This window comes from Wyeomyia smithii, chromosome 1 (assembly GCF_029784165.1).
Source record: "Wyeomyia smithii strain HCP4-BCI-WySm-NY-G18 chromosome 1, ASM2978416v1, whole genome shotgun sequence".
Lineage (NCBI taxonomy): Eukaryota > Metazoa > Arthropoda > Insecta > Diptera > Culicidae > Wyeomyia > Wyeomyia smithii.
In genome coordinates, this window is record NC_073694.1 from 86,666,502 (window position 1) to 86,684,056 (window position 17,555).

The following is a 17,555-nucleotide window of genomic DNA, read 5'->3' on the forward strand; positions in this document are numbered from 1 at the left end:
AAGTTTAGGTTTTTGAGAGTACAATCGAAACTATGTATGCAAATCACGTCACATCGAAACATATATTTTCGAACGTCACACCTCCAACGTTAAACGTGGCGAATTGCGGTAATGTTTGACACAAAACTTACTGCGATCGCAGTATTGAGATACGGTCATGCTCTAGCAGAGACCCCATCTATACATACTGGTTACCACCAACCCAGACAGTATGCGATACCAAAGCAGAGCCAACAACAGACATAGCCCGGAGCGCGTAGAGGGATTCATCAAAAGTAAGAGTATTATCTTTACAGTTTGTTAGTTCATTGAGGTCTTTTGGAGTGTTTGGTAGTGTTTTGCGAGTAATGCTCTTCGGACTCGCCATTCATATCGAAAAAAGTTTGCCGGTACAAATTGCTCCGTGTTTAGTTTAGATACCAATTTATAAAAAAATATGAAAAGATTTATCTTCACGTGCGTTTTGTTCACTGCGAGTACATGTAAGTAGAGTACTTACTGATTATATAAATATGTATATATATATATATATATATATATATATATATATATATATATATATATATATATATATATATATATATATATATATATATATATATATATATATATATATATATATATATATATATATATATATATATATATATATATATATATATATATATATATATATATATATATATATATATATATATATATATATATATATATATATATATATATATATATATATATATATATATATATATATATATATATATATATATATATATATATATATATATATATATATGTATATATATATATATATATATATATATATATATATATATATATATATATTCCTTTCGAAATGCTTTGTGATGATGTTATAAGAAGAATTGCATAAAACCCGTCAAATTGAAACAGTAAATAATAAAAAAAAATATCGCCAATATTTACCGAACAAATTTCACATTTCGCAACTCTTCATGCGTTTTTGCCGCGTGAAATGATCGTATATATAAGTTGTAGTAGTACATCTCCCATGCCGATTATACATTATATAATTTAAATTTCCGAGTATGTAGTAAAGAAAAATTTTTTCAATTGTATGTATATTATATGATTTTTTGTAGATATCAATAATTCTAGTTTAAATTACTTTGACGTTTTATATTAGATAGCTCGCATTTTCAATAAAATGTGGCTGGTAAATCTTTTTCAAAGCTTACATCATAAACCGCCGGAAGAATGTCTGCTACCAGCCAATCTACAGACATATAAAGTGCATATAAAACCGCACCAAACATTTTTCGACTGCGCTGAAACAAGCCCGGTAGCACTGATACATATACTGTTGAATGTGTCATAATTACATAATTTTGGTTTATGTACACAAGTCAAAGCAAAAATGCAGTCTACAACTATGCCATCTCTCAAATTTAAATTAGTAAAACAACAGTTATTTGAATGTCTCACTGCCAAATATTTCAAAGCCTGGGTAAATGGATAGTATTTAGTTATGCATACATGATAAAATGACGATCCGATCAGAAATAGAATTGTTCAACAGTGAAAATGTAGGACGTGTATCTAAACATTACAATCGTCAGTAATGTTGCCTTAATCGTTATGTACTCGGCAATTTTAACACCCGTAGGTGCTCGGCGGGTACCTAGGTATCCGCCAGAATGAAATGCTTCTTACTTTTCCAATTCTTGACCGATTTTTGATTTTGACTCGTCAAAAGATTGGGAAATTCGTCTATTTTCAGTTTGCGTGATCTAAAAAGCCGTTGGTTGGTTGGGCCCAAGTTCAAGATCCAATGCAAATTTTAACAATTGAGTAGAATCGCGCCAAATGATAAATGGTCGAATATCGACCATTTTTGATTTGAATGAAACTTTGCACACGTATTTGGCTTAGCAAATTGAGCATTTTTCACAGATGGAGAGATTTTTTACACTCTTAGTTATATTCTAAAAATGCATCATTAAAAAATATACACTGTACAAAAAAAATTCTTACCAAAAACAAATTAAACATAAACATAAAATTTCAGTTAAAAAAAAGGATTGAATTTGTTTTTTAATTTTTTTTTATTAAGAAACTTGACATGAATACGAACTTTCAAAAAAAAGTCCAGGATGGAGAAATGAAAAATAATTTTTTTTCGGTAGATTGATTTTTTAATAAAAATTTTAATTCAAACATTTTTCAAAATATTTGTATTCTGATAATTGCAAATAAAGTACAAACATCATCTTTCACTTTGATACAATATAATCTACACGAATCACAAATTGATAAAGACGAATTAAAATGAGCTTGACTGTTCAATATTATTAATTTTGCAATAAGGTTTTCGTTTAACTTGCGTAAGCTTGATGAGCACCGACGATCAGGAAAGGGTTGCAGCTGGACTTGGTGTATTCCATTTTCACTTTATTCATCTTCACAAAATACAAACTAATAGATGAAGAAAAAAAAATGCAAACTGTTACTCACACTTCTGAAGAAGTGCAATCGTATTTGTATACGAAAACAGATATTATAGGTAAGTAGTTATTGGTAGCGTACTTTACAAACAGTTATTATAAGAAAACAAGTAGGTAAAACACATTCAGCAAGATGGAACGTGTAGGTACAGCGCCTGAGTTATTTATCCAATCGTCTTACTTACTTTACTTTTAAGGCGACAGACCGATTATCGATCCAGTGCCGAATCCAGAATACGTCTCCATGTCCCTCGGTCTTGGGCTGCTATCCTCCAATCGCCCCTAACACCTATTTCGCGTGCATCCTCGTCGACAGCACACATCTAACGAGTGCGGGGTCTACCTCGAAGTCGACGAGCTCTATCGGGATTCCTGCTAAATACAGCCTTCGCTTGACGCTCATCCGGCATTCTCGCTACATGCCCAGCCCACTGAAGCCTGCCGTGTTTTATCCGCTTGACTATATCCGCCGATTTGTATGCCTGGTACACTTCATGGTTCATGTGTCTGCGCCAAACACCATTTTCTAGTTTGCCGCCAAGGATTGAACGCAAAATCCTACGCTCAAAAACACCAAGAGCTCGCCGATCAGCCTCTTTCAGCGTCCATGATTCATGGCCGTAGAGAGCCACCGGAAGAATCAGTGTTTTATAGAGTGCAAGTTTAGTACGGATTTGCAGACTGCGGGACCTTAGCTGGTTACGTAGTCCGTAAAAGGCCCTGTTTGCGGCTGCTATCCGCCTCTTTATTTCACGGCTAACCTCGTTGTCACATGTCACTAATGTTCCCAGGTAAATAAATTCGTCGACTACTTCAAATGTTTCCCCATTTAGCACCACCGCAGCACCAACATCCGACGGTCTACCACGCACTCTGCCAGCCACCATGTATTTCGTTTTGGCAGAGTTTATGATGAGTCCTAATCTCGCAGCTTCCCTTCTGAGAGGTCCGAAGGCCTCTTCCACAGCTCTACGGTTGATACCAATGATGTCGATATCGTCCGCAAAACCGAGAAGCATGTGCGACTTCGTAATGATGGTGCCGCTTCTCTGCACACCAGCCCTCCGTATAGCACCTTCCAATGCGATGTTGAACAATAAGTTCGACAGCCCGTCGCCCTGCTTCAAACCATCTAACGTCACGAACGAGTCCGATATCTCACCGGCTATGCTGACGCTTGATGTAGATCCTTCAAGGGTGGCACGAATCAGCCTAATCAGCTTTGTTGGGAAGCCATGTTCAATCATAATCTGCCATAACTCATTTCTCTTGACTGAATCGTACGCTGCCCTGAAGTCTATGAACAGATGGTGCGTCTGCAAGTTGTATTCTCGAAATCTATCGAGGATTTGTCGCAAGGTAAACATTTGGTCCGTCGTGGAGCGTCCCCCTCGAAAACCTCATTGGTACTCGCCAACAAAGGTCTCCTGCAACGGCCTCAGTCTGTGGAACAGGATGCGGGAGAGAATGTTGTACACGGTATTGAGAAGAGTTATGCCCCGATAATTGCTACAGTCCAGGCGATGGCCTTTTTTGTAGATCGGGCATATGAGACCCTCCAACCAGTCCGAGGGCAATTCTTCATCAGACCACACTCTTAGCATGATCCGATGGATGGCACGATACAGCTGTTCGTTCCCGACTTTGAAGAGTTCGGCGGGAATGCCGTCCTTCCCGGCTGCCTTGCAGTTTCTCAGCTCTTTCACTGCTTTCTTCACCTCGTCCATGGATGGTGGATCCACAGCTTGACCATCATTCTCAATAGTCATCCTGCTCCTTTCGACTCCACTGTTTCCCTCACCGTTCAACAGCACACTGAAGTGTTCCTTCCAACGCCTGGCCACCTCTGTTTTATCGGTTATCAGGTTCCCCTCCCTATCGTTGCACATGACAGGGACTGACACGTTTCGATTCCTGATTCCGTTGACCTTCTTGTAGAAGCTCCTCGCATCGTGCCTGGAGAAGCAACCTTCCGCCTCCGCAAGAATACGCTCCCAATGCTGTCGTTTCTTCCGACGATGGAGTCTCTTTTCAGCGGCTCTTGCATCTCGATATCTACCCATGCTCTGACGAGTCACAGCCGTGGCCAACATGTGACCCCTGGCGCGGTTCTTCTCTTCCGTCACTCGCTGGCACTCAGCGTCAAACCACTCATTGGGCGCAGCTGCCGCAGTTGTACCCAACATTTCTCGCGCTGTAGTGCTGATCGAACTGTGGATGTGCCTCCACTGTTCATTCAGGTTCTCTTCAAATCTTTCCTCAATCCGTTCATCAACTTTCTGCGAGTACTCTGCAGCCACCCCTTCAGTTGATAGCCGCTGGATGTTCAACTGCATCCTCCTCGTTGCCTTGGATTTCAACACGTTGGACAGCCGGTCGCGGATTTTGGCTACTACGAGATAGTGATCCGAGTCAACGTTCGGTCCTCTGAACGACCTCACGTCTGTAACGTCTGAAAAGTGCCGTCCATCAATCAGAACGTGGTCAACTTGAGAAAAACGCTTCATCTGTTTTCCAATTAGCACGAAACCGACTCCTCTTTCTGCTTTCACGCCGCCGCTATAGTAGATGTGGTACTTAAATGAAGTGTCCGCAATAGGATCTACTGCTCGGAATTCGCGTTCTCCCGATTTCGGCCACTGCACCTCTTGGATAGCTGCAACCTCCACATTCACCTTCCGCAGCTCTCTAGCCAGGATACTTGCGCGTGCTGGTTCGAGTAGAGTCCTTACATTCCAAGTACCGAGTTTCCAATAATCGTTGTCCTTTTTCGTTCGCCTAGGTCCATGCCGATTATTCCATTCCGTATTTATATCTGGATTGTTCGTAGTATTTAATATTCAGTATGCTGCCTTACTAGGGCTGCGATACCTAGTCTCGCGACGGGGCTGCCGTCTTTGATATAGCTGGCGAGACACCGCGTTTCATGATTCAGCCGTCCGTTCCGGATCAGACGCTGTTGTACGCCGCCCCTATCCAATCGTCATGTTATCAAAAAATGAATTGTATAGTTTTCATCAAGGATTCCAATGAACGTATGGTTTTTGCTGGAGAACCACGGACAAATTAAGAAAAACGTGTATTTTCCTAAATATTAATAATTTTTCAAGCTTAAATTCAAAATAACTCGAAAACCGATGCCTGCAGAATGTCAACTACCAAGAGTTTTTTGATTCAAAATGACTCTCTGCATCTTTTGAAATCATCAGAATACAAATATTTTGAAAAATGTTTAAATTTGAATTTTGTTTCATTTCTCCATCCTGGACTTTTTTTAAAATTGCGTATTAACTTCAAATTAAAAAAAAATGAAAAAATATTCAACTCTTTTTTTTAAATTGAAATTTTATGTTTACCCTTATATTTGACTGGTCAGAATTTTTTTTAACGGTGTACATTTTTTATGATGCATTTTTAATTCCCTACAACTCATTCTCAGACAGTTTTCTATACAACCAACGGTTTCTGGGCTACAATGTTTCGAATAAAACCTCTGCCAAAAGGCATACGCCCTGTTAGAATATAACTCATGGGTGTGAAAAATATCTCCATCTGTGAAAAATGCTCAGTTTGCTAACCCAAAAACGTGTGCAAAGTTTCATTCAAATCAAAAATGGTTCATTCAAATCAAAAATGGGCGAATTTTCGCGTATTTCCAGATCATTTGGCGAGATTCTGCTCAATTGGCAATAAAACAATATTAGTACCAAAATTCATGAAATGATTCCAGGAGTTGAGTTCAATCCATTCTGAGTTCATCTGCCGAGTTGTCCTTGAAATGACCACTCTGGAGCAGGTTCCAGTGGAGCACTATATGGCCACAAGCGTGTTTCATAAAATTCTCAGCATAACATATTGTATGTAAAATTCCATAAAAAATCACTTCATGAGTTGATTTACATCCATATTGAGTCCATCTGATGAGTTGTTGTCGAAATGGCCCTTCCAGAGTAGACTCTCATTTCTCTATGGCCACCAACATCATTGGATAGAAACCCGTGTAATACGAAATTCGAATCCTGGCGTGATTTCATGAATGTAAAATTAATATGATTCTTAGAAAACTACTAATATCATTTAAAAGGCGCAATCGCTTGTTGTTTCGATGTTCTCCTATCGGGTTGAAATTTTCAGAGTTTGTTTGTCTATTCAAGAAGGAAGTTTAGCAAGACTTGAATTTTAATTTTTTTTTAAATTGGGGTTAAGTAGGGTAAAACGGCATTTAAAGATGATATGTCTAAAAACGTCGAAATCACAAAAAAGTCTTGCTAGATATGATGAATTTTTCAAAAATTTTGTGTTATTTTTCTACACCAATAGTATTTCAAAACGCATGGTCATATTGAATTGCAAAGAGGTAACAAGACAAAAAAGTGCATTTTCCTTTAAAAAATTGTCAATTTTCAGGACCGTCCTACTCTTCTCTGAGCAATAGTGGTACAAGTCCATCTGAGCATGAAGAATGCTTGATAATCTTAGGACATATAAAATTCATGTCTTCGGCAAAGTTGTTCAAGTGATTGGGTGCAATTGGGACGACTATCTGTTTGTTAAAAAATTTTCTCCGGACGCGGCGCTAGTGTATATATAAGTATTTTGTAACAGAGGAGCTATTTTAGATCGACTCGAGCCAATTCAAAAGGTAACACCTCGGTGTCTCTGGGAAAGTTATTGTGTGCATGTACAACTACACACTGGACTAAGGTTCGGCTTTGGGTAGACTACCGGGGGCCCTCCGGATCCAGAAATACTCTAGAAAAATCGATTTCTAGAAGCGTTCTTGGAGCTCCCGGTTTACTCTACATTATTTAAGGGCAATTAACTATAAGAAATATGTTCTTTTGATCGAAATACGGTTCAAGATAGCCACCAGGTATCCATCGGAGGATCCGGAACTACCGTAGGAAAGGCCAACTTTCAAAAGTGGTCCTGGAGCTTTCCTTTTTTTCGAAACTCCTCCTGGGTGGTTAACTAGACGAAAATAATTAAGGGTGGTCAGCAAGTGACCCATCAAAAGATCCAAAACTAGCGTAAAAGAGAACGATTTTCGAAAATTTTCTTAGTTTTGAAGTGGAACTACGTCTTTGTTTTCTATATTGGAATGTGTTTTGTAAAACTGGAAATGAAACTGGCAAATGTTGCGTCAGATTTCAAATGATAATAAAAGCATAAGCACATAATGGATAACAATAACCAATATGTCATTGGATAGATAAAATGTTGAACAATTTTATAATACGCTAGTTACCATTATTATTTCATTGCTATGCGGTAAAAATTGATAAAAAGTTTCAAAGACAAATTTACGCGAATAATGAACCAAGCACAGACGACGCACAGTGCGTTGAATGTATGGGAACGCGGGATAAAAATCAAAACAGCCTTTCGGGTTTTTTTTTTCAATTTGTTTGACACGAAAAATGTTTAGCACCGATGAGAGCTAATATTTGCATAATTGGTGAAAATGACGCAAACGCCATTTTTTTTTGTACAGAAGCATAAAATGACAATTTTCCAAAAATATTATCCATTTCGAGATAAAAGGCTTGAAAAGCATATTCAAATAATTTCTTGGCGATGAAAAAGTGACCTAAATACCATCACAATTAGTTTTTATTACTATTTTTATTTAATTCCCTTTTAATTATGTTTACATACGGTTTACTGTTGCATAACATTTTTATGTGTTTTACACATAAATCACGTGTTAAACATGAAATTAAGGGTCAGAAGTACGATAGATTGCTCACTCTTGGTTCCAGAGGTATCATTCGAAAACACGAATTCCGGTTGGAAGAGCAAACTTGAGCAATGGCAATCACTTCCAAAGTTTGAAAGATATTCCAAATGAGGGGAAAAGTGAAATTCAGTAAGGTACTTTGGGGTCCTTTTTTTGACGATCGATTCTAAATCGAAAGAGTCTTTTTACTCTGAGCAAAAAGAAGCATGACCAATAAGCCTTTGATTTTCAAATGCGCTACGTTATGTCTCAATAGTAACATGTGAAATGTAGTAGGTACATGCCTCTACCGTTGCCATTTTGGTTTTAATTTAGAAGATATTAAAAATTTATTTGAAAACGAAGAAAATTTTTCAAAAATAATGTGTCACTTGAATAGTTAAAACCACTTCACTGTAAATGCTTTTCATAATCGTATGGGTGAACTTACCAGGTCAATAATATCATTACAGTATGTCTCAAACATGTATAAAACATATCAGCATGTAGAATTGATTCAATAAGAAATCCACTTTTTTGATTTTTGTCTATGGAACGTTGCACTGTGCGACGTGAATGGACACTAACCAGTCCGTGATATTCTTTGTATCAACGTAAAACAAAATGACAGAGTTTCCCCGTCCCAACAGATCAAATTATGTTTGCTTACATTAACTTTGACTAATTTGAAGTCTCGAAGGCAAAAAAAATCGAAAAGTTTGAAACAACCCTTCGTCTTGAACAATTCCTAAACCTGCGTATTAAAAACTGATGTCTTGAAAGAAAACTTGTAACACGGTTGAAGTTACAGTACCGTACAGTGTATGTGGAGCAGAGCGCCGCAGGTCTCTCTATGATTGCAGATATACTCTGCTCGTACATTTTAGCGGTACACTTCTATTCGTACTGCAGCAATACAATTCTATTCGTTTATTTCTATCCGTGTGCAATCGAGGACAAACTGCGGTGATTAAAAGTTTCTCTGTTGAATTTAATTACCATAAATTACTCAACAAAAATTGAACATTTTGCAACGGTTATTGATTATTTTTATTTCATTTTATCTCAGATATTCACCTAATAATCGTGACCGGCATAAAATCGAAGGAGTCAATTCCAAAATAAACAAACTTTTAAAAAAGTAAGAGCTTGTGAAATTTTGGTCTATTTACTAGGATTTATTCACTAAGATACACTACAGCGAATTTAACATTTTTGGGATTTTTGATTACTACGATTTTTCGCTGGAACTTGTTTAACATAGCTTTTTATGTTTGCCTCTTCCGGCTTCGATATTATTTTCAGAGTAAGATTCATATAGGATACTGGCGAGCTTCCCTTGAGCGAGTTTCCCAAATGGAAACTGAACTAATATACTATGCTGTAAACATGAAAGCCTCTTCGACAACCTTCTTCAACACAGCTGCGATACAAAGAGCGGAAGAACTAGCTGCCTATTAGATAATTTTTGGCAACTTCCTGCTGTCAAAGTTTGTCTGGGCCTCCAGACAAATAGGAGTAAACAATCTACTACACCCTAAACAAGAATGCAATTCAATGAACTAAGACACACTAAATATAAAAATCACATAGCATATTACACCGATGGTTCAAAATCGAGAGAAGGAACGGGTTGTAGTGTGGTATCGTCAACGTGGTGAGTTTTTTCGTCGGAAGCCCAAGCTATACTTTAAGCAGCTGAAAAAGCAAACGAATGCAACTCGAAAGGTGTAGTATTTTCTGATTCAATGAGCGTATTACAGGCTGTACAGAACGAAAGACCAGAACACCCTTTAATTAAAAATATTGCTAACATTTGTCGGCGGAATAGCAATATATCGTTATGCTGGGTACCCGCACATACGGGAATCACCGGTTCGAAATTGCTGATCTAGAAGCAAAAACTGCTGCTGCAGTCGACGATATTTGAAATGTAGAAATTCCACTACAAGATTTGTACAAACATATAATGGATAGTCCGTACAAATTGGAAAACAGAGTGGCAGAATAGTGAACAGAAATTACGTAGAATAAAAACATCCGCAACCAGATGGAATTCATCCAAACGATTGAAGCGCTTTGAAGAGGTTGTGGTTACCCGTCTCCGAATAGGTCATACACGGTTAACACATGGTCCTTTAATGGGTGGTACTAGTAACCCAATGTGTGAGGAATGCAATGTTCCATTATCGGTATAACACATTCTTATCGACTGTAACAAACATAAAGGAAAAAGAGAGAAACACTTTGTGAACCCTTTAATGGAGGACATACTAGGTGATGATGAATATAAAATAGGTAAACTGTTGGACTACCTTAGAGACATAAATATCTTGTATGAAATATAGTATAAGAGTAAATATCTGGGTATCAGATGTAATAGGTTAGCATGCTTGTCTTTTCTCCTCAGAAAACCTCTAGAGTGCAGGAGAATATCTTGCACTGCGGAAACAACTGCCGTCGCACTAAAGAGCAAATCAAAACGCTCATGCTAGAAGAGAGCGACAAACGATTTTTATCTGTTGAGCTACCTGAACGCACTGCGGTGAAATCTGAAATCTCTTTCTTGCGAGACAATGAACTATGGTGTACTTTCTCACACGTGTGGACATCACGCACAATAATTACACTGATGAGCTATCTGCGGTGCGTTTCACAGTTGGTTTCTTGAGCATGGCAGTAGAGGAAAAGAGATTGGCAGAAAAAAAAATAGACTGCGTTGCTCGTGCCGCTCGTGCCGGTCGAATTTACTCTGGTGGAATTCGTGCGTAGCTACACGAGGACTACATTTTAGCCCGGTAGGTTTTTTTCACCTTCCGGACTACTCGCCAGTGGATACTGTTGTGTATTTCTGCGTTTTCTCTGTAGAGTGACTCACCTCTCTCGTTTCTATCAGATGTGGGGTGAGCTGAAAGTGTGTTTGTCTCTATGTAAGCTGGTTGAGACACTTTGGAGTGGAGAAAGAAGCAGCGTGGTGAAAGCATTTGCTACACTCAGGCACATATTGGAAGGGAAGTGCGCGGTGAATTTTTTCTCCTCTCCTTTCACAAACTGAGGAGAATGACAAGCATGTAGCTTAGTAATACCTAAATTAAAATATTGAAAATGTAAATTTGAGTTAAGACGTGAATAACTACTTAGTAGTTAAAACGTCTCTCATAAAAAAAGATTCATATAATAAATTCTATTTAGTCAGAGTTAAATAAGACAATATCTCCCAGATGATCTCGAGGTACGATGCTGGCCTAACAAGCCAGTCGTCGTTGGTTCGAGTCTCGTCTCGGGAGAGATTGTTAGTGTCAGTAGGATCGTAGCGCTAGCCCCGCAATTGTCCTGTACACTGAATAGTCGGCTGCGAAGTCTGTGTATAAATAACCAGAAGGTCAAGTTCCGTATCGGAATGTAGCACCCAGGCTTTGCTTTGCTAAATAAGACAGAACCATTCTTCATGATTAAGTATTATTGGATTTGTTTTTTTGAGGAAATATAGTTAACTCTGGTTCAGACGCAACAACGATACGCTTGTTCCTCGTCAAAAAATTTTGTTTGCACAAAAAAAAACTACAATATAGATAAGTGTAAACGATTTCTTTTCGAGTGTTGTTAAATATATTTGACACTGTGACGTTACATAGTGTTGTACATTATTTAACACTGTTACGTAGCACCACATCTTCCATATGGTCTCGAGGTACGATGCTGGCCTAACAAGCCAGTCGTCATAGGTTCGAGTCTCGGCTCGGGAGAGAGTCTATTGGCACTAGTCGCGCAATTGTCCTGTACATAATCGGTTAGCTGCGAAGTCTGTGTATAAATACTACAAGGTATACAGCCCTAGGGTTGGATGAAATGGTGACGTGGGACTAAACACTGTAATCAGAAGGATTTTTAGTTAAAAAGGTTACAGAATCTGCAGGCAGCAACAATTCGTTTGTTCTGTGGTTTAAGTATTATTTTATACGCATAAATCCCCATAAATTTTCTTTTTAGAAATATATTCAGCAACACTCGAGAGAACTTCGGTTACACTTTACGATATTGTGTAGTATTTTTTTGTGCAAACAACATTTATTTAACAAGGCACAATCGTGTTGTTGTTATTTTAGAAGCACCAAGAATTTCTTGCAATGCGTCTGAATCAGAATTAACTCTATTTCCTCATAAACCAAATCCAACAATACCTAGATTATCATAATGCATAATTTTGTCTTATTTAACTCTGATCAAATTAAATTTATTACATAAAACTTATTATGGAAATAATTTCAAAGCCGCTATATAGGTTCACTCATAGGGAAACATAAGAAGATATGTTGAACAAAATTATCAACAAGTTCCAGCGAAAATTATAACAATCAACAATTGCATTGAAGTTAAAGCTCGAAATGATTAATTCCTGTTTTTCGTTTGACATTTTTTTTTCATTTGCCAACAACCACATTCACTGCATCACGAAGACAGCTAATATACGTAAAAATATTATTTGTTAAGTTGAAAACAGACATATATCATCTAACAATGTTGAAATGTGAACAAATATTCTGAATAGATCCTAGTGAATCGACACATTATTCAGAAGCATTCGCTGGCTTTTAAGCTTCCATAAAGTTATATTTTCAGAAATCTACTCTTTCGATCACGATCATTTAGTGAATATCGAAGATAAAATGCAAAAAAATCTTATGACCCGTGCAAAAATGCTCAATTCTTGTTGAGTAGTTTTTTTTTCTAAGGTAACCATATTCATGGGATAAACTTTTAATCACTATCAATGCAGCAGCATTGCACTTTTTTCTTGATTTCACGGAAATAGAAGTCGTGTACTACTGCAATGATAGACGACGAGAGACCAGCAGCGCTCTGGTTCACATAATATGTATATTATACTGTACGGTATTGTTGCTTTAACCAGTATGTTTTCTTCCAAGACATCAGTTTTCATAATGCTCTGACAGCAGGTTTAGAAATTGTTCAAGTAAAAGGCTTGTTTCAAAACTTTTCGAAAGATCTTTACCTTCGAGACTTCAAATTAGTCTAAGTTCATTAAAGCAATTGAATTGAGCTGTTGGGACGGGGAAACTCTGTCCATTTTTTTTATATTGAAACTGAAAATATCACATGGAATGGTTGGTGTCCATTCACATCATCTGTGATAGGAATGCTCGCGTGTGATTGGTTCATTGTTCGCGTAAATTTTCTTGGAACTTTTTATCAATTTTCACCGTTGAGTAGTGAAATAATAATAATGCCTAGCCTATTATAAAATTGTTACACGTTTTATCCATCCAACAATATATTGATTATTATTATCCATCATGTGGTGTGGTTGTGTGGATTTTACAGAATGCATCCCAGTATAGAAAACAAAGACGTAGTCCCACGTCAAAAAACGGAAGGTCGAGTTCCGAATCGGAATGTACCATCAAGGGTTTGCTTTGCTTTGCTTTACATAACACCACCAAAGAGTGGATTCAGAAAAACCGATAAGCTCTACAGTTTTGAAAATTGGCCATCATATGGACCATATTTCAATCAAACTATCATATCTTTTCTAGTGAGCCCCGCAAACGCAGTGTCGGAAAAACCCAAAAGCTCTAGCATCACTTGCAAAAATTTATCGTTTTCACGGTAGTTCTTGATCTTCCAGTAGGTCACCTAATGGTCACCTTGAACCACACTTCGATGAAACTAACATATCCCTTCTAGTTGACTACAAAGAAGTGGTTTCGAAAAACCCGGAAGCTCTAGGACCACTATTAAGAATTGACCTCTTTTACTCTGCATCTTCTGAAGTCAACCCAGTGGTTATCTTGGACCATATTCCGGTCAAAAGATCATTTTCCTTCTAGTTTTTTTTTATTCTCGCTTATTTTCCGTCGGTCTAGTTCCGCCACTGTTGTGGCCAATCACCGACGCCCAGGAAGGCGACTCCACACCCAGGACCCTAACTCACGACCCGTTTATTAACGGACCGGCGCCAACGGCTTTACTTCCTCATGCGATGGAAGGCGTGATCCCAGAGATTTTTCGCCTTAGAAAATCTCCCGGTGTCGGCTAGGATTGAATCTAGACCAGTTGGGTTGGTTGTTAGTGGATCACCCCACCTCACAACCATCGACACCTATGTCGGCGGTGGGATTCAAACCCAGGCGTCGAGCGTGATTGGCGGAGACGTTACCAACCACACTAGGCTCCCGCTCATTTTCCTTCTAGTTGACTCTGCAGAAATAGTTTCGGAAAAACTGGGAAGCTCTGTAAGCAAAAAACAACAACAATGTCGCACGCTAGCCTGTGGGGTTAAAAGCGGTCTCGAACAACTAGAAATTTGCATGTTGTAGGATAAATACAACGATACACAGTGCCCCAGTGCTGAGTCGAGAAAATCTCCAGCTCGAAAAGATCCTCGACCTGATCAGAAATCCAGCCCGATATCACAACCGTGTAGAAGAGCTAGCGAATATCCCTACCCAAGTAACACACAAAACATGTTAGAAAATAAGTTACAACGAAAGTAGTCATATGGGTGTACTACAAGCGCATTTCGAAAACAACCTCGTTTTTGCTGGTTTCAGAGATGTTTTCAATGACATGAGTTCAACAATAACAAAATCCTCAATACGTCTTTTCGTAAGACATTACACAATCTAATAACAACACTACGCACCTGTAAAGCGCTTTTCCTTAGGACATAGGTCGTAATATTCAGCAGTCAACGTAAAGTTACTTGATCAAATTATTATTTGAATTCTTCGAACGATTTCTATATTTATACGTAGCGGGTCAAAATGCGCCATCAGATGATAAACAAAAAGCTTGCAGTGTAACCAATTCAACTCCAACTTTTGTTATCGTATATCTAACAACGGTTTCAAGTTTTTTTAGATTCTATATCCAGATAACGTTGAAACTATGCCAAAACAATTTTAATATTCAAACGAAAAAAACACCTCATTTTGAAAGGTTGAATATTATTTTTTGTCATCCATTGATTATAATTAACACTGCCACTGATAAAAATGACTGTCGATCTTGTTGCCCTGCGCATGACAACATATTTGCGCATGCGCTGTTTAGCAGTTATCATATTTAGCAACAGGTCTGCTCATTGCCGTAGGCTAGTACTCGAGGTGTATTTTGCCACTTCATTCTATCAAGTTGGCTTGCTTTTATGCAGTTATGTAATACTTCATATAGTATCGGGACTTGTTCTATAGCAGCCTTCAATTTTTGCGCTTTTCTGGTGATAGAGATGTCATGGAATAGGTAACGTCAACTATTCTATAACAACGCTTGTTACTTGGGTAACCACAGAGCCACAGGGACCACCACTTGAAAGAGCTCTATGAGCACTTTTCAATAGAACAAAAGTGGTAGGGGTAAACAGGGTAAGACCGCCCACCGTGATTTTACTACCAAGTTATATAATAATTGAAAAAATTCTTTAACATGTCTATTACAGTATAATTACATAACATTTTGCACCCCTTTCTTTTTTGATAGTGCGCGAACAGTCACAGAAATAATTAAAAACAACCTTTCAGCTGGCAACCAGTCAACGCGCTATTGTTTTGCGGCAACGGGACTTAAGGTTTTTCTGTCTAAAAATCTATTGTTTTATTCGTGAATATACGTTTAACCGCTTGCCTGAATCTGTCTTCTTTCGAAAATATCGAAGGCCGTGAGTAATCTTGTAATTTTGACTACTTTTTCGATGGAATATGAAAATGTTCCACTGGGGGTATAGTCGCCCACTATACATGGGGTAAAACCGCCACGTATACAAGTGCTTGTTGTTTTACTTCAAGACCCAAATGCCTCAACACTACAAAGGGAATATTTACAGGATCAGTAAATCAATTTCAAGCCACATAAGACATCAATGTTAATCGACCATTTCCGATTTGGTAGAAGCTTTTCTAGAAATTTTTTTTAACGCGACTAATTTTTGAAAAAAGTAAACTTGTGTAAAAATGGTATTAATGAACAAAAAAAAATCAAGAGCCAGGACGATTTGTTTGATCGATATGACTTCTCCGGCAGAGTTGAAAATAGCAGTTTTTTACTTCCGAAAAAAGAATACACTGTAAAAAAATTAAAGAAAAGATATAAAAATAGAATTAAATTTTTTTTTTTAATTTATTTGAAAAAAAATGATGTTTCTGCCTGCAGAATCTACAAAAGGTAAGCTAAAATTTGATGGTTATTTGATCATGGAGTAATAGAAATATTTATAGCTCAAATTTTGTTTTCTTGGGCGTCGTTGGTAATTTTGTTCGTCAAAAAAAACCATAAAAAAATTGAAAATATGAACAAAAAATCAATAATTATTATTATTACTCTATACATAATAAGTCTTCAAAAAAATCATACAGACAGGTATAATGAGTTTGTATTTTTAGCTTAAAGACAGGTTTATTATAAATTGAATATCTTGAAAAACCCCAATTCTGAAAAATCTATGTATTTTGAAAACAACCTAAACATTGATTTGAACTTGGATAATCAAAAAACAAAAAAAGTTAAAACTTAGAAAAAAAATTTTTTTTTCAGATTTTTCACAGTGTAGGTATATTTTATCAAAAAAAAAAAAAAAAAAAAAACAATCCACAACTTTGTCAAAGACACTATACCGATAAAATCAACCCAACTTGGCCCTAAAAATATTTGTTATTCTCAAAAAATGGTGGGCGATCTTACCCCGCTGGTGGGCGGGCTTACCCCGCATGAAAAAGATCTGCACATTTTCAATGAATTTTTAAAATTGAAAAAAAAAGCTGGAAAATAAACAAAAAATTTTCAGTTCTTATTTTTTCAATGCGGGTATTGAATAGAAGAACCTCTTAGCGAAGAAAAAATGAAATTGCAGCCGCAACTTTTCTTTTTTATAAACAGAATTGCTTAAGGGGGCGGTCTTACCCCGCTTACCCCTACATGTTGTTCCATTCGAATTTGTGCAAGTTTCTCTACCAAATCTTATTTTGTTTTCATTCACCGTGTTTTGAAAACTTTCCAGCAATGATTTAGTGCAGTTATGTCGGAAAAAATGTTAAAAATATTTTACTCTTCGAGTGTTTTCGTTTATTGCAAACCGTTCGACTGTAAAAATGTTATTAATTCCCCATACAGAGCACCATTGGAAATTAAAGGGGTTGGGTTTGTTTGGCTGGCATAGTGTCTTCGGCAAAGTTGTAGACAACAATTTTGTCCTTTCAAAAAAGTTATAACATTTTTTTTTCAACAAATCATAACTTTTTTTCTTGATTTCTCCATGTTTGGACCGTTTTCATTGTTTATGTAATTTTTTGTAATTTTCATAAAAAAATGGAATTAATAAAAATTAGCTTTGCTAGATA

General features: G+C 37.2%; 1 protein-coding gene across 3 annotated transcripts in view; it reads left to right on the plus strand.

Annotated features, from left to right (window-relative positions):
* Positions 1 to 247: 247 nt before the first annotated feature.
* LOC129725960 (protein obstructor-E-like) overlaps positions 248 to 17,555 on the plus strand; it is a 101,189-nt gene continuing 83,881 nt past the window's right edge. For 2 of the 3 annotated variants that reach the window (XM_055682434.1, XM_055682443.1), the window contains exon 1: positions 270 to 482. In XM_055682434.1, the coding sequence (XP_055538409.1) occupies positions 437 to 482 (46 nt within the window). In that variant the 5' untranslated portion in view covers positions 270 to 436. Of the gene's footprint in view, positions 483 to 17,555 lie in introns of all 3 variants that reach the window. The other variant, XM_055682452.1, reaches the window with a different exon arrangement.